At 42.2% G+C, this 24,241-nt stretch overlaps 1 protein-coding gene across 1 annotated transcript in view; it reads right to left on the bottom strand.

Annotated features, from left to right (window-relative positions):
* Positions 1-24,241, bottom strand: part of ptprea (protein tyrosine phosphatase receptor type Ea) — a 321,222-nt gene that overhangs the window by 26,455 nt on the left and 270,526 nt on the right. Inside the window, exons 7-13 of the mRNA XM_078564878.1 lie at positions 23,376-23,515; positions 21,014-21,104; positions 19,172-19,248; positions 18,975-19,011; positions 14,665-14,762; positions 9,419-9,538; positions 6,382-6,542 (exon numbers count right to left, since the gene is read on the bottom strand). Of these exons, the coding sequence (XP_078421004.1) occupies positions 6,382-6,542; positions 9,419-9,538; positions 14,665-14,762; positions 18,975-19,011; positions 19,172-19,248; positions 21,014-21,104; positions 23,376-23,515 (724 nt within the window). The remainder of the gene's footprint in view (positions 1-6,381; positions 6,543-9,418; positions 9,539-14,664; positions 14,763-18,974; positions 19,012-19,171; positions 19,249-21,013; positions 21,105-23,375; positions 23,516-24,241) is intronic.

The raw sequence follows: 24,241 nt of genomic DNA, 5'->3' as shown, positions 1-24,241 counted from the left end.
TCGAGAAAAGATTTCAAGGGAAATACACAATTGCCTAGGTTCCCCGAGTACAACAGTATAAAGCACATCTTCACAGTGAAACCTATGTTCCACTTCTGAAGGACAAGTATGAGGCATAAAGAGATTAAGGAATTGTCTCCTGAATCAATTGGAAAGATTTTGGATTTGGATTAAAGCTAGAACAACCTTGTGTTATGCAAAGAGGAAAGAGCTGTCTACACAAGAGCTTGTAGCTGATGCGCTCTGCTTACAAATATCAGCACTGCTACCAGTATTGATTTCTAAGAAACTTCATAATACATGAGCAGAATAGTTCACAGAATTAATATATAAGGTTGTGTAAAATAAAGTTCAAATCCCATGGTAGGATTAGCAGAAGCATCAAAACTTGACATATCCAAACTCCCCTTATGAAGGTAAAGATAAAAGATACTCGGCAGTGGATTTTCCTTCAAGGGGAATGTGCAAAAGCTGATGTAGCTATTTCATAAACTTTAATGGAGCTACTTCCAAAAGGGGATACTGAAGGGAGTATTGAAATGACATATCTAAAACCATGGGTGAGAGAAATTGGGCTCATTAGCACCTGTGTTTCTGGGCACCACAATGTACACATGAAAGCCAACACAAAATAAACATTCAAAACCAAATTCATAATTGCAATTATGCCGCATTGCATACAAAAGTCAACTAATCACCATGTGCGTTCCCTTAATGCTTGTCTTCCATGCGCCTTTACCTGTCCTGGAGCTCTTTCAGTTTAAGTCACTGAGATTTGTTGCAGTTTATTAGGAAACCAATCTAATTGAGCCAAATGTGTTGAACAGCTCTCCTAGCAACCTGCTGGGACGTGTCTATACAGGTGCTGAAGTTACAAAGCTGTTACCTCAACCAAAAGGCACTTGGTGATTTTTCTCTTCCATTGTACCTGATTTTGGGAGCTACAAATGCAAAATGGGTGGAAAAATGACCCAGGAGCGGTTCAGTTGTGGTCCTGCTATTTCGCTGCCCTTCCAGGATTTTCTGCTTGAAGTGACAGTGGCCATTGACTAAGTCCACACAAATATGAATGAGATATAAGTGGGTGATAATGGGATACCATCGTTTTGCCCATCATTACCACCATATTAAGACTTGACACAAAGGACACCAGCTTGTTACTGGCATTTGGATTTGCCTTTTATTATATTCATTCACGGGATGTGGGTTTTGTTGGCTGGGCCAGCATTTATTGCCCATCCCTAGTTGTCCTTGAGAAAGTGGTGGTGAGCTGCCTTCTTGAACTGCTGCAGTCCATGTGGTGTAAGTACATCCATTGTGTTGTTAGGAAGGGAGTTCCAGGATTATGACCCAGCGACAGTGAAGGAACGGCGATATATTTCCAAGTCAGGGCAGTGAGTGGCTTGGAGGGGAACTTTCAGGTGGTGGAGTTTCCATCTATCTGCTGCCCTTGTCCTTCTAGGTGATAGTGGTTGTTGATTTGGAAGGTGCTGTCTAAGGAGCCTTGGTGAACTCCTGCAGTGCACCTTGTAGATGGTGCACACTGCTACGACTGTGCGTTGGTGGTGGAGGGAGTGAATGTTTGTGGATGTGGTGCCAATCGAGCGGACTGCTTTGTCCTGGATGGTATCCAGCTTCTTCATTGTTGTAGGAGCTGCATTCATCCAGGAAAGTGGGGAGTATTCCATCACACTCCTGACTTGTGCTTTGTAGATGGTGGACAGGTTTTGAGGAGTCAGGAGGTGAGTTACTCGTCGTACGATTCCTAGCCTCTGACCTGCTCTTGTAGCCACAGTATTTACATGGCTAGTCCAGTTCAGTTTCTGTCAATGGTAACCCCTAGGATGTTGATTGTGGGGGGTTCAGTGATGGTAATGCCATTGAACATCAAGGGCGATGGTTGGATTCTCTCTTGTTGGAGATGGTCATTGTCTGACACTTGTGTGGCGCGAATGTTACTTGCCACTTATCAGCCCAAGCCTGGATATTGTCCAGGTCTTGCTGTATTTGGACATGGACTGCTTCAGTATCTGAGGAGTCGCAAATGGTGCTAAACATTGTGCAATCATCAGCGAACATCCCCATTTCTGACCTTATGATAGAAGGAAGGGCATTGATGAAGCAGCTGAAGATGGTTGGGCCTAGGACATACCCTGAGGAACTCCTGCAGTGATGTCCTGGAGCTGAGATGACTGACCACCAACAACCACAACCATCTTCCTTTGTGCTAGGTATGACTCCAACCAGCGGAGATTCTTCCCCCTTGATTCCCATTGACTCCAGTTTTGCTAGGGCTCCTTGATGCTATACTCAATCAAATGCTGCCTTGATGTCAAGAGCAGTCACTCTCATCTCACCTCGGCAATTCAGCTCTTTTGTCCATGTTTGAACCAAGGCTGTAATGAGGTCAGGAGCTGAGTGGCCCTGGCAGAACCCAAACGGGGCATTAGTGAGCAGGTTATTGCTAAGCAAGTGCCGCTTGATAGCACTGTTGATGACACCTTCCATTACTTTACTGATGATCGAGAGTAGACTGATGGGGTGATAACTGATAGGTGGGAGGCTATTTCAAATTGAACTCCATCACTCCCAGCCCCATCATCCTTAATATGTGTAATCAATCACAGAGTAATGAATTACTGTCCTTTAAAATTTATAGAATAAATAGCTGATCTATTGGGTTGCATGGAAGGAGCTGGCCTTGCCCTGCTACTCCAAACCTTTGAGATCTCCTCCATCCTCAGAACTGGGCTCTCTGCTGCAGGCAGGGATCTCACCTGCAAAAATTATTCAAACAGCCTAGCCTGGAATATTTGCCAGTGCGAGCAACAGGTAATTCAGATGGACACAAACCTTACCTCAACAACATTACAATGGGGGTTCAAAAGCAAAAAGCCTGGCTTAGAAATTATGCTTTTTAGCGTAACAGAATGTTGACATATTTAACTTTTTTCCTTGGATGTGGGATCTCTATATCTTCAGAATCTTTACTGTGTTTGTGCCACACATCTTAAGTTTAGAACTATCTACTAAGTGAATCCTTGTGGCACAATGGTAGCATCCCTGCCTCTGGGCCAGAAGCTCCGGGTTCAAGTTCCACTTCAGGGCTTAATGGCCACGGAAAGTGTGTTCATAATGCAACCAAACAGCCTATAAATCCTTCCAATATTCCTGACGGGGGCAAGTGGTAAGAGCAGGAATGTTTCGTAGTCAGCCATACTGCAGAAGGCAAAGGTAAACCACTAGTACTTTGCCAAGCATAATCATGGACAATGGAAGTCCAAGGGCATGGTATGTAAAGGAGGAGGACTAAGTGAATTACATGAGGTCTTTGAATTTTTCAGTTTTAGTCTCCATTTTTAAGGAAGGATACACTTGCATTGGAGGTGGTACAGTGAAGGTTAACTAAATTGGTTCCTGAGGTGCGGTGGTTGTCCTATGATGAGAGGCTTTGTAAATTGAGTCTATATTCTCTGGAGTTTAGAAGAATAAGAGGCAATCTCATTGAAACATATAGAATTCTGAAAGGGCTTGATGGGGTAGACAGGGAGACATTGTTTCCGCTGGTCAGGGAAACATGGGGGCACAGTCTCAGGATAAGGGTCAGATCATTTAGGATTGAGATGAGGAGAAATTTCTTCAGTCAAAAGGTTGTGAATCTTTGGCATTCTTTACCCCAGAGGTTTGTGAATGCTCCATTGTTGAATACTTTTAAGGCTGGGATAGACAGAGTTTTAATCTCTCATGGAATCAAAGGATATGGGGAGTAGACAGAAAACTGGAGTTGAAGCCTGAGACCAACCATAATAGTATTGAATGGCAGATCAGGCTCAATGGGCCATATGGTCTACTCCTGCTACTATTTCTTGTGTTCCTTTTTGAGGAATCTATTTAGCTGTCATTGCGAGTTCAGATTTAGCCTATGTTACTTCACCTTCAAATCATCCTCCTCTTTTGCTGCCGCTGTAAACTGTATCACTGTCATCATAAGGGACGAGACAGAAAAAAGTGTGAGCCATAAGTGGCAGCCAAACTACTGACATGATCTGCTCTGGTGCTCTGTGTTTGTTGTGGGGTTGCAGCAGTTTATTGAAGGTTCTTGGACAAGTTGCTTGACTCTGAGAATCAGAAACTTCTTGAAGCATAGCATCAGTGCAAAATGAGTTACATTTTGCAGCAATGTGAAGAAGGTGTATTATAAATCTGGAGTCAGGGCCCAACTTGATTCTGAAGCAAAGTGAAGTGAGATTTCCTTTCCCAGGTTGGGCACTGACTCTGAATTTACATTACAACTTCCCCAAGTTCTAGTGTAATTACACCAAAGTGAACTAGCCATTTGCTTATTATCAATAAAAGGACAAAAAAAAATAAATATCCTAATTTAAGACAATGTTCAAAGCACCCTGAAGGTACCATTTAACTTCAGCAGGGGGTGAAGGAGTGACCAGCATAACTGCATGTAGAAGGCAGATGGGTCATCCAGTCATCAGGATCTCCTGCAGCATGTTTGATCATCTTTGGGAGTAGGAGAGGAGGCTTTTCCAAAGTTGGCTTAAAGTTTATTTATCTTTGCCTCTACAAGGAGATTGATAACTGCAGGGAGGAGGCGGGGGAGCAGCAGAGGAGGTAGGTGAGTTTACAGTGATTGTGTGTGAAAGTTACCCAATTTTGGGATGGGACAAGCTATATAAAAACAGCTGGTCCTTTGCTATCTTTTATTGTATGTTCATAGTGCTAAATGATATACAGCAGAAGATCTCAGGTTTTATGTTACATTAGCTGATCTCAACTAGGGCAACAGTTAGATGCAATAATTGCTCTGAGTGCCGCAGATCAGGTTAGGGTAAAAGTCATTAAGAATTCTTGCTCCTAAACAAAGTGACTTTCTATTCTTAATTGTGCCACCATGGGAAGTAGTCACATGGAGGGCAAATACCTCCTGAGAGATATGAGAAAGTCACAGACCGGCATTGGTGGAGGTCTGCAACTAGCGCTCTAGTTTATCTTGGGCAGGTGAAGTGTGTGACATAAGTAGAATTCATAAAATGAGAGAAAGAAAGGGAGCAAGAGAGAGGGAGAGAGATAGAGAGGGAGAGTGAGAGCGGGAAGTGAGAGAAGCAAAACAAAGAACCAAAAGAAAGAAAACATTTGAAAGTTGAGCAAAGTTGGTAAATTATTAGTTCAACTTCATTTAACACTTTACTAACACAGTTCAGTAGGTCTGAATAGTTCAAATGGATACTCGCAGGCAGTCCACTTATATTTCATATACTAAATAGAACATAAACATCAACTGTTAAAAGTACTTCTTTTGAAACACCTATTGATGGGTTTCTAAAGGAAACTGGGCACAAGACAGAGTTCAGAACACTCAGTACTTCATATTGAAAAATGGGGCATTATTTAGAATGAATATTGACTAAAACGTGCCTCTCAGTAGTCTGTATGCTTTCCCTAACCTAATACACTAAATAGTGGATGGATTATCCTATTTTTACATTTACCAGCTCACGAACAGGTAGGAAGTCATGAATGCAGAAGTGGACCTCTTCTAACTTCTGGGTAACTATTGTAAAGACCCAGACAGAACCCACGGAACTCCCCCACACCCACGGTCTCTGACAACCCCACCTTACCGCAACCCCCCCCACCCTCCCCCCAACATCAGATCCCCGCCCCCAGCCTTGGACACCCCCCCTGGACTCCACCCACCCCCTGGACCCCTCCCCCTGACCTCCCTACCCCCGGAACCCCTCCCCCCTCACTCCCGACCTCCGTAACCCCACCAGCCTCCGGACCCCACCAACCTCTGGAACCCCCCCCCTCCCACCGAACACTCCCAAATCCCACCACCATTCCCACTGAACACCCCCAACCCCCAAAATCCTATCTACTTATTTTAGACACTTACCTTCTCCCTGGCCTGTCGATTTCCCTGTTCCTTTAAACTTACCTGCTTTACAGCAGCAGGTGCTGTAAAAATGGGGGGCATGGCTTCTTTGAATTTGCTGGAGCTACACTTCGCTTGGGCCTGTGAGGAATCTTTCAATGCAGGCCCCAAGCAGCTCCGGAAGTGGCAACGTAATTTTCAAGACCAGGTTAAGTGTGCATTTATCTCTTCTAATTTCTGCAGGCCAGCACTTTCCGAAGCTAGTCGAAAGTTACAGCCCAACGTGTTCTTGATCAAGACAGTACATAATGTGGCTCAATACTAATGTTATACAATAATTAGGCATCAATAGTAATCAAAGTTCTTTTCTTACAACATTTCTAGACAGCAATACTACTTTGGCAGAGCCAACTAAACTATATATAGTTTGGGATTATAATGCGTTTTAATCATGTGTCACTCGTTACTGCAGAAAGAAACTCAGCAATTACCTGCAATGAACCACAATAGGTCCTGAATGGGAAGGATTCACTGCTTTCACCTTCTTCAGAAATTTGAGCATGCCAATGGGTGCAAATGGCACGCCAAAATCAGGCCAGCTTGTGAAGTGAAGCTGTGTCACTAGTCTTGGAGATTTGTTGCCCGCTCTTTGCTGTAACAAATGAACAATCATCTCATAATTCTCACAGATTAAGAAAGGCACAAGTGCATTTAAATGTTCCCAGCAATTAACCAACACTGTCAGTCTAACATGAAAACAAAGGGACAGCATACACATTAAAGTATAACTTTGGAAGGATCTTATAGTTAAAATTCATCATGGTTACTGTGAAAAGTACACAGAAAATGTCATTCTTTCAAAGGAAACACAATTTTCATTAAAACTGGGACAGGTTAACTGTATGTACTAAACTAAATCTAATCCAACAATGTGGCTCAACCTCTTATTCCTTCAGAAAAAGCGCCATGCCAAAATGTGTCTCCAAAAATCTTAATTTCCTTCAAAGACCTGATTGAAGTTAAAAGCACAGTAACAAGTCTGTTTTAAACATGTCAGGATTGAGTGGCACTTATGACTTAATGGAGAGATGCGATAAAGTGAGTACATGTCAGAATGATTCAACCTCTTGTGTGTGCTGAGTTAGCTTAATTATTCAGGGTGGCAGTAGATACCTAGAGTTTATCTCAGAGTCTCTGGACTAGAAAGGGAAAAAAAAATCAATCAGGTTTGTGGCTTTCAATTATCATTCAGGATTTGACTGTTATGCCTTTCCACAGGTTGATGGCTTGCTGACACTCACTGTTTAGTCACACATAATAGGAATGGCTAAGTACATAAGAAGATGAGAAATAGGAGCAGGAGTAAACAGTGTATCTCCTGGAGCCTCCTTTGCCATTCAATACCATCATGGCTGATCTTCTGCCTCAACCCCACTTTCCTGCCCACTCCCCAAATCCCTTGATTCCCTAAGAGATCAAAAATCTGTCCATCTTAAATGTACTCTATGTTGAAGCATCCACAACTCTCTAGGGTAGGCAATTCCAAAGATTCACAACCCTTTGAGTGAACCCTTCTCATCTCAAATGATTGACCCTTATCCTGAGACTGTGTCCCTATATTCAAGATTCCCCAGTCAAGGAAAACAATCTCTCAATGTCTACCCTGTCCAGGCCCTTCAGAATTTTGTTCAATGAGATCACCTCTCATTCTTCTAACCTTCATTGAGTACAGGCCCAGTTTACTCAGCCTCTCTTCAACAGAAACCCTCTCATTCCAGGAACCAATCTAGTGAAACTTCTCTGTACTGCTTCCAATGCAAGTTTATGCTTCCATCATTATGAAAATCTAAACTGCATATGGTACTCCAGATGTGGTCTCGCCAAAGCCCCTTAAAATTGTAGCAATATTTCCTTATTCTTGTATTCTTAGTCACCTTGGAATAAAGGCCAACATGCCATTTGTCTACTGTACTTGCATGAATTGTATGAGTACATTCAAGCCTCTTTGAAAATCAACATTTAGCAGTTTCACGCCTTTTAAAATATATTCTGCTTTCCTGTTCTTACGACCAAAGTTAATAACCTCACACTTCCCCACATTATACTCCATCTGCAACCTTGTTGTCCATTCACTTAACCTGTCTGTATCTCTTTGCAGCCTCTTTGTGTCCTCCTCACAGCTTACATTCCTACTTAGCTTTGTATCATCAGCAAACTTAGACGGATTAGTTTTGGTCTCTTTGTCTAAGTCATTAATATAGATTGTAAATATCTAAAACCTCAACACTGATCCTTGCAGCACTCTACTAGTCATAGCTAGCCAAGTTTAAAATGCCCTGGTTATCCCTCCTCTCTGCTTTTCTCCATTAACCAATTCTCATATATCACCCCAATTCCAACTGCATATTAAATTGCATATTAACCATTTGTATGGCACCTTATTGAATGCCTTTTGTAAATCCAAGTATACTACATCTACTGGTAGTAAAATAGACTTGCTATCTATGACCTATACTCCAACAAAACCTTCAGTGGAGGGGAGAGGAGGACATTTGGGAAGAAAATGGCTCTGGAGGATATAATTATAAATTTCTATGACAACATTTCAATGTAACTTTTATATCCATTGCAGGTCAGGTGATATATTTGTTAGAATACTTTCACATTCAGAACAGGCCAGGAAAATTCAGTACACATGCTTTAATTGTTGCTAAAAGTTAGCTAATGTAAGTTGGGACATCTGACAGTACAGGTTCCAGTGGACAGAAATTTACAGTCCATAATCTCTAACTAAATCTGTAATCAAACTCATACAGGCCATGCAGATAGATGATGAGAAAAATGTCATACTAACTGGTCATGGGGGATGGGGAAAGTGGGTCTTGCTGTATAAGGTTGGAGGCTGAGGCACATCATTTTGCAGCAATGTAAGGACTATGGAAAAAGGTTGCAGTAAACATGTACTCAGGAAAAGTGAAACAAAGATACCCTTAATAATTCTGTAATGCTAAGAATATTGTGCAAGTTGACAACAAACATGTATTTTTACATAAACAAAATACAACAGATACTGGAAATCTGAAATAAAAGCAGAAAATGCTGGAGATTCTCAGCAGTTGCAGCATCTGTGGAGAGTAAAACATAATTGTTACCTGATAAAAGGTCATCAAGCTGAAACGTTAACTCCGTTTCTCTCTACAGATGTTGCCAGATCCACTGAGTATTTCCAACATTTTCTGTTTTAATGTATTTTTACATTACACTTTAATATATTAATAAAGTAGAATCTTATTTACAAGGGTCTTTTCATCTGGGAACTAAAGTGTATTTATTGGCTATTAAACTGCAAACTGAAACATTTCTGAAGGTGGCAACTATATCTGTCATATAGAAAATAATGGGCAATTACTTTGAAAATTTGATTAATTATTGACATACAAATTAATTAAGCCAACAAGTAAATGGTTTAAAACTTTTTTTTGCAAGTAATTTAATTCACCAATAGAGGTAAATCCAGAAAATACTTGCATTCTGTATGGTGAATTTGCGTATGGTGTAATCCACAAGAACTGTGACATCTTCCACTGATACCCGAATTGCTCCATATGTCCACATACCCTGGTCAGGCCAGTACTTATAGCACTTTTCCTGCAGGAATAAGCAGATACTTAATGATAATCGGTACAATAAAAATGCAATTCCTTTCAGTAATACTTTCTTTGGTCACTAGGGGCACGTTATAGAAAATGGTTTCTATTTCTCTACTCATCTGGGGACCACAAACAGTATCCTGTTGTATCAGAGTGTAACATGGTAGATGATAAAGGTCTCCGTGATTTATCAAATTCTTACTAAACATGCACCAGTATGACAACATCACAATTCTGTGAGCAGGAAATACACATTACCACTGTCATTTTACATTTTTAGCGTGAATTACTGACTGGCAAACATATAAGGCAATAGCTAGAAGTATTCTGCTGTCTATGGGTAAAAACTAGTATTCTCCCATTTTCGGGGTGCAGAGGTCATGATTTGCAATCTGCCAATAGCCGGTCCCGTTGACGTAGACAATTTGCTAATTTTGTCCTACCTCCTCATTCGAATGATGGTGGCGTTCAGCCAAGTGTGACCTGTGCTGCTGGCTGACTGATCCCTCCACAGGGGGCCTAGGAGTGTCCGTGGTTATCATGTGTCCAGCTAGTCTGCACCTCTTAAAGGCAGCCTGCTCTGCCTTAAAGGGGAGCTGAGTCAATAGAAGGAAGCTGCTGCTGACTGCCTTAGTGCAATTGGCTACAAGAAGCAAGCAAGCAAATGGAGCACTAGGGAATAAGGGCGGGTCCTAGCTTCATGAATGCAGGGCTGGAGGCCTTAGTGATGAAGGTTAACTGGAGAAGATAGGTCATGATTCTGCCAGGGACAGAGAGGAACATCCTCCAAAGTCAATGGATGTAGGTGGTGAGGGAAGTCAACTGCCAGGAACAGAGTTTTGCAGTAGCAGCAGGGGGCCGCCACTAGGTTTGAATGCAGGATTGGGGAGAGGGGAAGACCCCGATTCAGCAGGTGCTGGGACCTAGGCTACATTTTGCTGGTGGCAGCTCAGCAGTGCCATCTCTAGTGGTGGCCATTTCTGAGACTGCACCTGCAGGGTAGGGGCACTTCAATGGCCATGTGCCCTCAAAATAAGGTATGTGGGATCTGGGACATCAGGGTCAGTCAGGCAGGCCCTGGCAATGAGGTGGGTGGGGGTTGGCTGGGGCAGATAGTGCCGTTGACACAAGGGCATCCATTGCCACCAAGCAGCCCTTTCATGGGAAAGGAGTGCCCAGAATGCCCTTTCCCCCCATCTGAGCCTGCTGGATGGCCGCCAGCTTAACCTGATGGTTTCTCCACGTGGTGATAAGACCCTCCGCTGCTGACAAAATGCCAGTGGAGGCAGGAAGAGGTTCCTAATTAACCACTTAAGTGGTTCAATTGGGCATGCGGCTCTGCCACCATTCACACCACTGGCTAAATGGCATGGCAGCAAGAAGACGTCAGGCATGCTCTCCTTGATGCCTTCTCACACCATGTTACCAGCCTTTCTGTCCCCAGCCCACCGTCAATGGACCTGGAAAACTTCGGCCCGGAGTCTGGCCCCCAGGACCTGGCAGCTGTACCATTAGTAGATCAGTGGCCTCATGCAGGTTATGAAAGTCAGTGAATACATCTTCAAAAGGACATCTACTACCAACTGGAATAATCGTTTAAGCTTCATATAGATTAGATGATGAATCAGATTGACAAAAGTAGCCTGGAGGATGAGTTCATACAGTGTCTTCAGGAGAGTTTCTTACAACAAATGCATCCTGGAACCAACCAGGGAACAGGCTATTTTAGACCTGGTAACGTGTACTCAGACGGGATTAATGACCTCATAGTAAAGGGTCCACTAGGTAAGAGTGATCATAACGTGATAGAATTTTATATTCAGCTTAAGGGTGAGAAATTTGGATTTGAAACTTAAATAAAGACAGAATTGGCTAAAGTAGAATGGGAAAATAGGTTAAGAGGTAAGATGGTAGAGAAGCAGTGGCAGATATTTAAGGAGATATTCCATTTTTAAAATCCGTATATGGGTTATGGGTGTCGCTGGCTAGGCCAGCATTTATTGCCCATCCCTAATTGCCATGGGAAGGTGGTAGTGAGCTGCATTCTTGAACCGCTGCAGTCCATGTCATGTAGGTACACTCATAGTGATGCTAGGGAGAGAGATTCAGGATTTTGACCCAGCATCAATGAAGGAACGGTGATACAGTTCCAAGCGAGGATGGTGTGTGGCTTGGTGGTGGAGGGGGGGGAAGGGAAATGCAGACGGTGTTCCCATGTATCCGTTGTCCTTGTCCTTCTAGGTGGTTATAACTCTCTAAAAAGATATATTCCATTGAGAAAGTCACCACGAGAAGGATGCAACACTTGTGGCTAACTAAGGAAGTTAATAATGGTATCAAATTGAAAAGAAAGATGTTCAATTCTACAAAGGTTAATGGTAGTCAAGAAGATTGGGAAAATTGCAGAAAGCTGCAAGGGAGGACCAAAAGAATAATAAAGAGGGTGTAATATGAGAGAAAACTAGTAGGGAGTATAAAAATAGGCAGTAAAAGTTTCTAAAAGTATATAAAAGAAAAGAGTAGCTAAAGTAAGCATTGGGTGAGCCTGGGGAATTAATAATGGAAAACTAGGAAATGGCAGAGTTTGAACAAGTATTTTGTGTTCAACCAGTAGCAGGAGGAAGACTTGCCATCCGGAGAGCTACCCAGCAAACCCTATCGGACTTGACAGCAGCCTACCGGGTGGGGAATGTGGCAGGCAATCGAGGGCCCACTGATAACCACTCCCCTGCCCTTGTTTCCAACCCTCCCATCCCCCCTTATTGGTGATTCTCTCCCCGTGACCCCCATCCCATCTACACTCACCTCTATCTAGGGATCCATCAGCAACTCCTCCTGCAGGCCTGAGCGTCATATGGGCAGTTGCCGCCACTCCTGGTAGTGGTGCTGGTACTGGAGAGGTGCTGGCCTCTGATTGGCTGGCAGCTCTCAGGGACAGGATTTCTGCACTACACAGGGCTTAACAGAATGGGAGGCCCAATACTGTCCAAGTAAGTGCCTGATTACCTGGTAATTATGTCGGGCTGCCCAGAGAGAAAGGACATGGGGTTCCCACCGGTTCTTCTACAGGTGGGCAAGACCACTGACGGACGCATTAAATTCCACCCAGTGTTACCACCTTGGCATATACTATGTGCTCTAATTACCTCTGTCCCTATAAGCTTCAGTTCAAAACAAAATGAAACATTCCCACCCTCATTCTATTCTCTGCTTATTGTGAGCAATACTGCAGAGGATCCACTGGCATATATTAAAATATGATGCTACAGTCTTACTGCAGGTCCTGTTAAGAACAGAATCTGTTTTAAGACAAGTTTGGATTAGTAAATTATACAGTTAAGTTGCTTGGCAGTACAGAACTTGGGTATTGTTGAATAAAGAGACATGTCTAAGCTTTTTGTCTTGCACTCATCAGGACACTTGCAAGAATGCCAATAGAAGGGGGAAAACGACAATTTATACTACATGCCAAGAGAGCGCTGATTGGTTGGCAAGTGGCGTTGCTATGGAGAATGCATCACTGATGGTGACTGACAGTTAACTGCCAAGCATTGTTTGAAATTTAAACCAGGCAGCTTGCAAAGGGCATATAGTATAAATTGTTGCTTTTCCCCTTCTATCGCTATTCTTGCAAGTGTCCTCATGAGTGAAGACAAAAAGCTTAGACATGTCTCTTTTTTCAGCAATACTCAAATTATACTGCCCGATTTGCACCACTCAAGCTGTAGAAATTCAATACTCTTCTTGGTGATGTCAATTTTGCAAAGGTCAGACTGATTGATTGGTTCTTTCATAGCATTAGAAAGTTGAAGATAGTCCAGTACACAGCCTGTAAACTTTAGTGCCTTATCATATGCTACATTTGTTGTTACAGTGAAGCCACATTTTGCTCTCAGGATTTGCACCTATTTGGGTAGCGAGTTGCTAAGCATGGGGCTGTTTGGTAGACCGTGCTTTGTCTGTCACAGACACCAAGACCAGGATTTGCAATCGCCCATGGGGCCTGGAATGAGAGCGGTTCATTTTGAAAATAATGCTTCCAGATGGCGTGTCATGTCCTGACACCTCCAGGACATGCTGCAATTTTCAAAGCGTGGGCAGTGGAGGTGGGGGGTGGGGGGCAATGGGGAGGAGCCAGGAACCCACTCACCTCCAATTAACGACTTGTTAAGTTCCTTGAGGAGCTTGTTAATAGGCTGGGGAGGGCCAGAAGGCAAATTTCAAATCGCACATTGCCAAACCCAAACTGTATGGTGCATGTTAGAACACAGCTATCAGGTACAATGGAGAACATGTTTTCTATGCTGAAAATTTTTTGCCACCAGGGGTTTTTGTTCCAGATTGGGCACAGTGCCCTTCAGTGCTGTTTGGCCACTTTTGTCTGTCATGAGGCTCCTGGTCCTCCGATGTTCTGCCTCCTCTCTTCTACAAGGCGTGTTACAGTTGCTGACGGCCTCTGACGATTGTGCTCTGCATGAGCTCCCCACTGGCCCAATCGGGGCATCAATATTTAAAGATTGCATTACATGGGTGATGCAGGTGAAGCACCCGGAAACTATTTGGTTTCCTGACCCCGAGTTGAACATCAAGCCCCCGGTTAGGTTTGGAAAGGTACCTGTAGTACCTAATCCTCTTGCAAAGGAAACAAGTTTCTTCATCTCTTTTACTCATTTCATAGATATAATTTAAAAATACTTTTGCTGATGTTTTATTTTATTTATCCACACAACTTTATATCTCTGATGATGCATTTGGCCAGAATTTTCCAGCTTCCCTTGATGGGGCCGGTGAGCCATCGAAATCTCTGTTCACATCGGCGGGAACGGAAGATCCCGCTGACGTGAGGGGCTGGAAAATTCCGGCCTTTGTAGCTACAGTGTCGCTGGGCAGGCTAAATATCTCACAAAAAGAGATATTTCAGGAAATGAGGCCAGCTGGAAACTGGAATTTTGTGAATAAATCAGTAAAAACTGATTAGGAATAATTTGAAAAGGTAAATTTATCTGTGAAATTTAATAATCTATCTTTAACTATGGTACATATTCCTCACATCAAAAAATATTTTAAGTAGGCAGGATTTGTCACATTTTTGATAAGATAATCTTTATCTATTCACATACTCACCTCCTTCTTCTCTTTTACATTTGTTAACATAACTATGGTAGCAGACTTCTGTTCCCATATCATTCGCCAGAAATCTGAAACAGTCTCTTCTTTGGAACCTTTTGGGAACAGAGATAAAAGTGAGGGTCTGCTTCAGAAAAAATTTGGAATAAAAGGCAACTGAACCTCAGTGCTTGCATGGTATTATTTTTACATTATTCTCATTTTCCTCATTCTCCTTCCTCCTCTTTCTACCCCGTCTCCTTTCTCCTTGTATGCTCCATTTCTTTTCTCCTCTTTCTACTCCATCTCCATCCTCCTCTTTCTACTCCATCTCCATCCTTCTCTTTCCACTGCATCTCCATCCTCCTCTTTCTACTCCATCTCCATCCCTCTGTTTCAATGAACTGATGGTGAGACATATTTTCCAGAGAAATTTGCATAAAGCAACTTCAATGACTGCTTTTGTCTGACACATAATTTAGAAAAAAATCTGGGCTTGTGCTATATTTTACGATCACTATTTGACTGAATTTTCTTGAGCCACTATAGATAACATGCCTGTAGGCCATTTGCTGAGGTGTTCGAGGATTAAGGTGTGAGGTCCTAAACCTGGTGACAGTGTTCCTTTTTGCAAGGTCCACAACCTAATGTGGGTTGGAACTGTGGCAAAAAGAGAACCAGCTGCAGGTAGGGAAGGAGAATGTATACTGTTACAATCAGGTGAGGAGGGCTCGAATGGATCCCCTCTTTTCCTGCTCCTTGTTTGACTGCAACAGGCTTTTTTTTGTTTTGAAAAGGATATAGTTGCCAATTTAGTGAGTACCTAACTGTTTATGCGCTGAGATCATAAAAAAATCCACGGCTTGCATGCACAGCTGTATTGATTTACTCCGTGACTTCATTATGAGCGGCGGAGTAGGCAGCGGCCAGGAACAGAGATACTTAACAGGCAACTATTAAAGACGTTGCCCTGTGAATTTTGAAAAATATTTTAAGCAAATACAGATGCTGCAAGAAAACACCAGGCAAGACCCTGTCTCCAAACCAGTAAAAAATACTCACATTGCACCCAACAACATTCACCCCACAGCTTCCCAATCTGGAGGAGGCCACCGAAAGGTGCAGTGGGCTGTTGTCCTGGGCACCAATTCGATGGTTTAACCTGCTCATTGTCTCACTCTGGGCCTCAACTGGTAACAAATTTGGCCTCATTCAGCAGGCGCCAAACTGCTACAACCACACATGATCCATTCTGTCCCACACACGCAGTTCTGATTGGCTTACACACATCACTCCGCTCCCTCAAACTGGCATGTGAACTTACTATTGGTCGATGTGGATGTCAATCATGTCCAGGAGCCCACCCCCTCTGTGCTATCAGATTAGTTTGGGGTTTCTGCTGGCACTGGTTTCCTGTGTGTTCACAGACAAGTGCACATGTACAGACGGGTACTGGCAGCCAACATGCACAGCCATCTCACGTTGGCAGGAGGCAGTGAAAAACCAATCGGACAGGTTTTCTTGAGTTTCACAAAGAGAGGTTTACTTTATTATGCTTAAACCAATCGAAGGAAATAATAAAATACAGTCCAATTTTCACATGCACGCACGCACACACACCCACACCCACGCCCACACAAAAATAGATGGTAGATTGGGGAAGGATAGATTTGTTAACTTATAGTCCAGAGAAATAAAAGGAATTTGGTGGTCTTGTGACTTTCCTTCGGTGGTCCCTATGCTTCTGATTTAAAGATGTAAACAGCTGATTTGATTGTTCTCCTCAAGAAGGTACTGCTGGGTTAAATTATTTTCAGAAGTCTCTGTATGTAGCAGGCATGTCCCCGGATGGTCACAGTCAGCAAACAGAATTTTAAGCTTGCAAGGTGGGTTGGAGAGTGAGGGAAGGAAGAGGGACCCCACTCAGATCTTTTCTCGTCAGCGACTCAGTTGCTTGTCCTCTTACTGCAGAGAAAGCAGAAGCTTAAAACACATGAAGGGTGGGCCTGTCATATGGTCATCACCCAGTGATTCAAACGTGTTCGTCACTAGTGTATTCCCCTTGCAACTTTAATCAGTTCATGTCTGGGAGTCCTCCTCTCACAGTGAGAGTTCTATTGTTCAAGTGAGTGGGTTTAAGGCATTCCCATTATAGCTCAATGAGTTCATGTCTGTGGAACCCTCCCGGCCATGGTCCTGTTGTCCAAGCGATTAGGCTTAATGGTTTGTCTCAACCAGTTGAATACCTTGGGCGACTGCCTAATGGGGGCAGTATATGTGATTCACTCATATTTCCCAAACCATTTTTCTTGATGGATCTTTTCAGACCTGCTGTCTCCAACCCAATGGATTGGAATGTGGTACGTATGGTGATGCAAGTTGGGGTAGCCATCTTTAGATGTGAGCTCAAGTCACCTTTAGTCCCTGTGTTTAAAATATCTCTAGTCTGTTTTTAAAAGTTCAATCCAGGGTTCTACCCGGTGGATTAAAAATCATTATTTGACATAAAGCATGTTTCCATAACAATACTGACTCGCCACTGAGCACCCCACGGGTCAATCAGCCACACCATGGATGGTGGGCGCTCTTCTTTATCAAAGCCACTCACATCAGAACTTAAATTAAGTAGCTGGTGACTTGGTACACAGTCCTAGATTTAGCTGTCTAGATGATCAAGCTGGCTATTATCAAAAAAATTGTTCTGTTTAGGTCCTTCCAGCACACACAGTGCAGAGATCAATTGTACAGCTGATGAGGAAATTGAGAGATTTGCTCTGACAGCTGCTGGAAGGTGTGCTGGGTATGAGAACATTCTCTTGTGGTATCTAGTGCTTACAGCCCAGGGCTTATGGCAATACTGTTGAGGTGCAGAGAGGCAAATGGCTACTGATGAAGCTCTATTTCTGCAGCTGCATGAGTTACCATTCAATAGGGTATGATGGGTGTCCATCTGTGTTTAGGAGAATAATGCCAATGTATCAGCACATATTAATATGAATTGAGCCCTCGCCATGTCACTAGTGACAAACTCCAAGCACATATTGCCCACTTAAGCTTGGACTGAAATGTGTGCTTGACAGGAGAATCAACTGAATGGTAATCCTCCTGAGCAGGATAGGAAATCAGGGTCTCTCTAAGACCAAGGTGATCCAGCTCTGCCAAACTACACAATTTTGAATCGGTTAAACTATAATGGTACCACTGTGAACGCTCTGGAGACCCCAAAGTTTTGTCTTTTATCAGTATCGAAGTGCCCTGAACTTTAGCAAATGTCTGTGTAAATGGGGGAAAGTGTGTATACATGATACTGGGCAAATAGTAACCATACAGGTGAGCGTAGATTTCTCAGTAGCTTCAGTTAGAGACCCTTAAAGTTGGCTTTGTCCTGTCTATCTGGCTGACTAAATTTCCCCAACATCAGGGCTCAAAATAATAGGTACTGAACTTTCTTTATGTTTGACCAAGTCTAACATGCATCAATGCCTGAAATTCATTAGCCTTGTGCTTCCAACAGGCTGTCGCATTTGAAGAGAGAGCAGATTGGAGATAGGGTTAAAATGCTGTGGCACTGAATTTCTGAGCCTTGCTTCCTTTGATGGTAGCTTCATTCCAGAAATGTGTGTTGATGAATTCACCCCCCACATCTTTTCTTTCTGGGGTAAATTCAGTCCAGATTCTACTTCAGATGAAACTTGGAATAAAGCCTACAGAGTAGAGCCAGGACAAAACATTTACATTTCTGAGTTGTTAATTTTATATCCAGTCTTCAGGTTTTTTAAAAATTCTTTCAAGGGATGTGGGCATCTCTGGCAAGGCCAGCATTTGTTGCCCATCCTTAATTGCCCTTAAGAGGGTGGTGGTGATTCACCTTCTTGAACTGCTGCAGTCCCTGCCAATGCTACAAGCTAATCCTTGTAAGGATGTTCATTTGAATCATTTTTGTTAGTAAAAGTAGCACTTCTTCCTCCATTCGTTCCTAAGATCTATACATATATATTTTTAATATACATATGAACACAAATGGAAAAGTGCCTTCGGCTCGTGGTTTACCACCAGTGTGAGTAGCTATTAATCCATAATGACATCTTCACAACAAATGCCACACTACAGCGAAATTTGTATTGAGAGAAAATGCAAATAGAAATATAATACTGATTCTTAGTGAATGGAAGAGATTACGGTGCCAAATATTACATCCATTGTGTTTATCTGGTCATGTCACTGAAAGCAATTTTTGCAAATCATCTAACAGTTATAATTCTCAGATTACAGCTTCTATCAATGAATAATACAAAGAATAAATAACAGGTTATATAACAGTCACTTACCTTGAGCTGCTATGAACTTATTCTTCACTTTAAAGCCCTAAGGGGAAAAATTCAGTATTCGTGATCAAGTTACTGTAGGCCGCCATGTACATACATCATGTTACTTTTCTTTATCTTTTGCACAGAAAATGTTTGCCAATATGTTGATTAGAGTTAAATGCATTGCAAATAGTTTAATAAAAAGAATGAGCACCTACATCAACGTATGAGGCATTAATGTAATCTGAGCCTGGCACCCCATCTATAGCTGTCAAAGTCACTCTGTAATTGTCATCTGGAAGAAAGTTTACACGTCAACAAAGTTTGATATTATACTGACAAAAAATGAACAAAAAGAATCACCAAACATTAATAGAAATCCATTCTCTGCAAAATTCAATTACAAACTGTACATTAGATGCCCTGTGTACAACACACATGTGGGCTATAGTCTACGCTTAGCTCTTGCATTCCCAAGTTATGAATGTGGGAAGGGTTTGGGTGGAAAGCATAAGCCATACAGCTTGTGACTCCTGTCCCTAATGGAAGCAAAAGGTTCTGGGCCTGTGTTGGAGTTCAGTAATAGCATAAATGGCCAACTGTCTTATCAGTAGAAACTTAGCAATCAGTACGAACTACAGTACGCGTGAAGGTGTGATTAACACAATGAATGCATTTTCCTCTCGTTGTTACTGCAAATTCATGATTTAATATCTCCATCTACTATTGCTTTTGCAAATGCAAAATCCTTATCTATTGTTTCCTTGATATTATACAGAATTGTTTCAAGTGTTTTGCCTGTTGGTACTGTGGAATCTGCCTGTTTACATGGTCAGCTGGACTCCACAGTGCGAATTATGCAACTGCGAATGCATGAATTCAAAAGCACAACTCATTTTCTGCCTGTATACTTTGCCTGTTATCTAAAAAAGTTCATGCAAGCTTACAGTGCAAAAATAGCCCAGCAACCTCTGTGTTACTGCATCAGCAGGTTCGTCTTATTTACAGTACAACCTTGTCATCAAAGGTGTTGCCACTGGCAGCCTTGTCACTCCATTAGACATTTTACACTTCTGCTTCCAACAGACTGTCGCATTTGAAGAGAATGCAGTTAGGAGGTAGGGTTAAAATACTGCAGCACTGAATTTCTGAGCCTTGCTTCCTTTGATGGTAGCTTCCTTCTAGGAATGCATGTTGGTCTAATTGACCCCCCAGATCTTTTCTTTCTGGGGTAAATTCAGCACAGATTCTACTTCAGATGAAACTTGGAATAAAGCCTTCAGAGTAGAGCCAGGGCAAAACATTTTAAATTCCTGAATTGTTGGTTTTATATCCAGTCTTCAGGGTTTTTTTTTATTCTTTCATGAGATGTGGGCATCTCTAGCTCAGCCAGCATTTGTTAATTAAGCCCTTGAGAAGATGATGGTGAGCCACCTTCTTGAACCACTACAATCCATGTGGTGCAAATAACCCACAGTGCTGTTGGGAAGGGAGTTCCAGGATTTTCATTCTGTGACAGTGAAGGAACGGCGATATAGTTCCAAGGGGAACCTTGTATGGCTTGGAGGGAACTTGCAGGTGATATCTCCAGCCTTAAAATATGTAATGGCAGTGACAGAGAAACATCTCAAGATAATACAGGTTGCAAGGAAGTCATTACAGTGCTGTCCAGCATATCTAATATATGCATCAAAATTAACAGATATTACACGACGTATATAGTGGGCCCCACCAAAATTATTCCAGATTGTAAACATGAGCAGAGTACAATATCCACTTTACCAAATGTTCTTAAATCTTAAGTTAGATCTTGATGGTCATTACTGCGATTTCACCTTAAACACAAATGGAAATTGCACCAGCACAAGGCATATAATTACTAGCCATTTCTGCTTGTACCATAAAACACTTAAAAACATATCAACATAAGCCTTGTCCATATAGCACAAACATACTGTATTCCTTCACAATATAAATTTCAAATGAATAAGACAGGATGTAAGACGGCACAGAACTTTAACTGAAGAAATGGAAATCTGAGAGTAAGGAGATGTCTTTACCTGGCAGGATGTTGGGATATCGATTTTTGTCCTTGTTCTCCTCTCTATTTGCTGCTTCACAGCATCCTACTAATGTTCCAATTGGCAGAGACTGTAGCAAACCAGGCAAAGAATATTAGGATTGTGAAGGGAGTTTATTGAGTGTTAACTACAAATTAATGGTAAAGCAGGAAGCCACTTGCACTTTTAACACTGCAAAATACTCAAGTATTATTCTCTCTGTACACTCAGTTCTGAACCAACATCAAGGTTATTTTGTCAGCTACAAAATATTGTGTTATGGTGTGGGGATTGTACTGTTACAAGTTTCACCCTGATCCCATCCAAAATCCTGTAGACCAGATCACTTTCAAACAGAAGAGGCAGGCACTTGTTTGGGGGCATTGGGATTTCAGGGAACCAAGATCAGTCTAACCTCCCCAAAGTGGTCAATGAGATAAATTTTATCTGTGACCGTTGCCTAAGCCATTTTGCACATTATTAATAACAATCAATCGCCCCTTTATTGGACCTGGTAATGGCACGTCTATGGCCCGGAAAGCTTAGAATCACTATATTCTTACCGGTTCCAGGCCAAACATCTAATTTGTGGCGTTCTCAACATCACCACCATGTTGTGGTCAGCTAACTTAGCCCAGGATTAAATTATATCACTTTTTAATTCAGTCATTTGATTAAATGAATTATTACAAATATTCAACAGTGAAAGCAAACGGACAATCAACAACAATCAAGTTATAAGCATTAGTGGTGATGAACATCGAGTAAATCATTGGATACATGTGCAAAGGGAATTGTTGCCCTAAGGAATTGTTGCCCTGGGGTTTTATTGTGTTGCCTCATGGGATGAGACTTGTACTCACTCAAAACCCATCCACAGACACGGAGTTAAAATTGGGCCCACTGTTCTTGTACACTTGGTGGAGGCTGTTTCTCTCTGACATCAGCCTTCCTGCTTCAGCAGGGGGTGTCTTGTCAGGGGGTTCATGAAAGAGAACTTATGTGGGCCCCCAGTAAGGGGATTCAGATAGCATGGTACTTTCCCAGATCTTGGCAGAGGACATACATCACAAGTTCTAAGTGCTATATGTTCCACAGGTAATTAGTCCGCATAAAATATGTTTTTTGATGAATATTACCAGAAACTGCCTCAAAAGAAACTAAGAAGGCAGTTTGCCCCCTCCCTTAGAATTCCTCTTGTTTAGCGGATCCTAATATTGCTCTCAGTAGCAGCTGGGGAATGCTCAGGTCCCAGGCGCTACAAAGGAATAAGGCATGGAAACCCATGACATCCCTTTTGCATTTTCTCTGCAATTTTCCAGGCTTCCACAAATTAATGGACCTGGGCCTGCATTTGCAATAGGTACAGACCCAGGGTGTCCATGAAATGAGATAGGAAGGAGCTATCACAAACCTGCCTCCACAATTTTGTTTTCCTGCGTCAAGGTCACACATTTCTAATGATTTCCCAAGAAGCTGGTGATGGGCCTCCCCTCTGGAACCCTCTCAGGTCAGGGGTCTATGGCCAACCATTAAGAAGGTGAAGGGGGGATAAATATGCTTTCTTCTTGCAGAGTCCTAGCAGATCTTCAGGCCTTGGCTACCTCTGATCACTATTCTTCAACAGCAGCCAGAACACTGTGAGGCCTGCAGCTGTGCCTATGTTCTCAGCCTTATTGCAGCGTGCACTTGTCTGTCTAATGCCTAGATAAAGGGAGCATTAATATTGGGTGTAATATTGTCTCTTATTTACCAGTATGTGGATCAGAAACTTTGGGGAGGCAAATTCTTAATTAAAAGGAAATTATTTTCTTAGCAAAATTAATGAAAATAGAGTGCTGTTTTTACAATTTTCCTAATTACTTTGTTGAGGGTGTGTGGGCTACTGGTTCCTATGCCTCTGCCTACAGTGCTCCTCAGTTGGCTACTTGGAGATGTGTGAATGGTCCGGGTTCACTCAGTGAGTTTCACTCCTTGCCTTTGGAGAAATATCTCAACTTCAATTAGTGCTTTCACCCTGACAACATGATCAGGAACTTAACGCATGAAAAAATGTGGCTGCCACTCACATTCTACTCTTCATGACAGAGCTTTGGAGTAATGATTCAATATACAGTCACCCTAGTGGTCAAGAAAACGTTTTGTTGCAGAATCATATATTGCAAAAGTAATTAAACTGTGCGCTTCACCTAAGTGTAATGAAGACTGTAGGGAAATTTGCCAAACTTCCTGCCGACTAAGGATGTGTATTATAGAGGTGTATTTTATGCTTAACTGAATTCCAGAACAGCACTAAGGCTCACAAAGTTTGCAGTTTCTTCATTTTGGCATAGAATCACATTGCAGAGATTAAAAAACTCACATTGAATTCCTCCCGAAATAGTTTGCCCTCGTCGGCTGAGCGTTTCTGAACTTCATGTTCCAAAGCTTCTACTGGAATAGGAGGGTACCTCTTTGAAACTGTGGGAGATCTGGTGAGTAGCATCACTGTCTGTTGCTCTGCTTGATCAGAAATTGATTAAAGAGTTCATTAAAAACCAGCAAACATAATGAAAGCGATTGATGTATTATTGTATAAATCTAAGTTCAGTTTTATCACAAGGAGGAACAGAATAAATGATGAGGACAAGAATCAATAACCCATTAGGGATCATTTTTTTCTGCCTTTGTGCTGCTCTTCCAAAAGTGCATACTGTAAATTTGACTGCACATTGCATCTGATTTTCATGTCATTTAACCCAATGGTTGAGAAACTGAGCAGTACATCCCCAGATTTTCAATATGAACTGCTGATAGGCAATGATTCTGAGTGGAGTCCAAAATCAAAAAAAAAATCCATACCTGACCCAGGTTCAGAATTCCATCATTCTTAATCACTTCACACACATACATCCTCCCTTTCACAGATTCATAATCTCCGTACAATGTGCATTAAATGCACTATGATAGATGCAATGCACCTGACTGCACATGGTGGTGCTTACCTCACATCCAAAGTTATACATGTCAATCACTCAATTTTAGTACTCCTGATAAACTCAGTGGATAAAGTCATCACTATGTTTGGCACTGAGCCATACTAATCAGATTAGATCCCTGGCCTGTACCAAGTTAGCACATCCCCAGTTGGGCGCTGCAATTGACCATTGTGCTTCTGGCCTACAGAAGGGGAAAAGAAAATCCTGCTCCCGATCTCTACGCATTGATTGCTGCTGGGAATTATATGTG

Source organism: Cetorhinus maximus, chromosome 20 (assembly GCF_964194155.1).
Source record: "Cetorhinus maximus chromosome 20, sCetMax3.hap1.1, whole genome shotgun sequence".
Taxonomy (NCBI): Eukaryota; Metazoa; Chordata; class Chondrichthyes; order Lamniformes; family Cetorhinidae; genus Cetorhinus; species Cetorhinus maximus.
The sequence above is the reverse complement of the archived record's forward strand: the minus strand, read 5'-3'. Positions and strand labels throughout refer to the sequence as shown.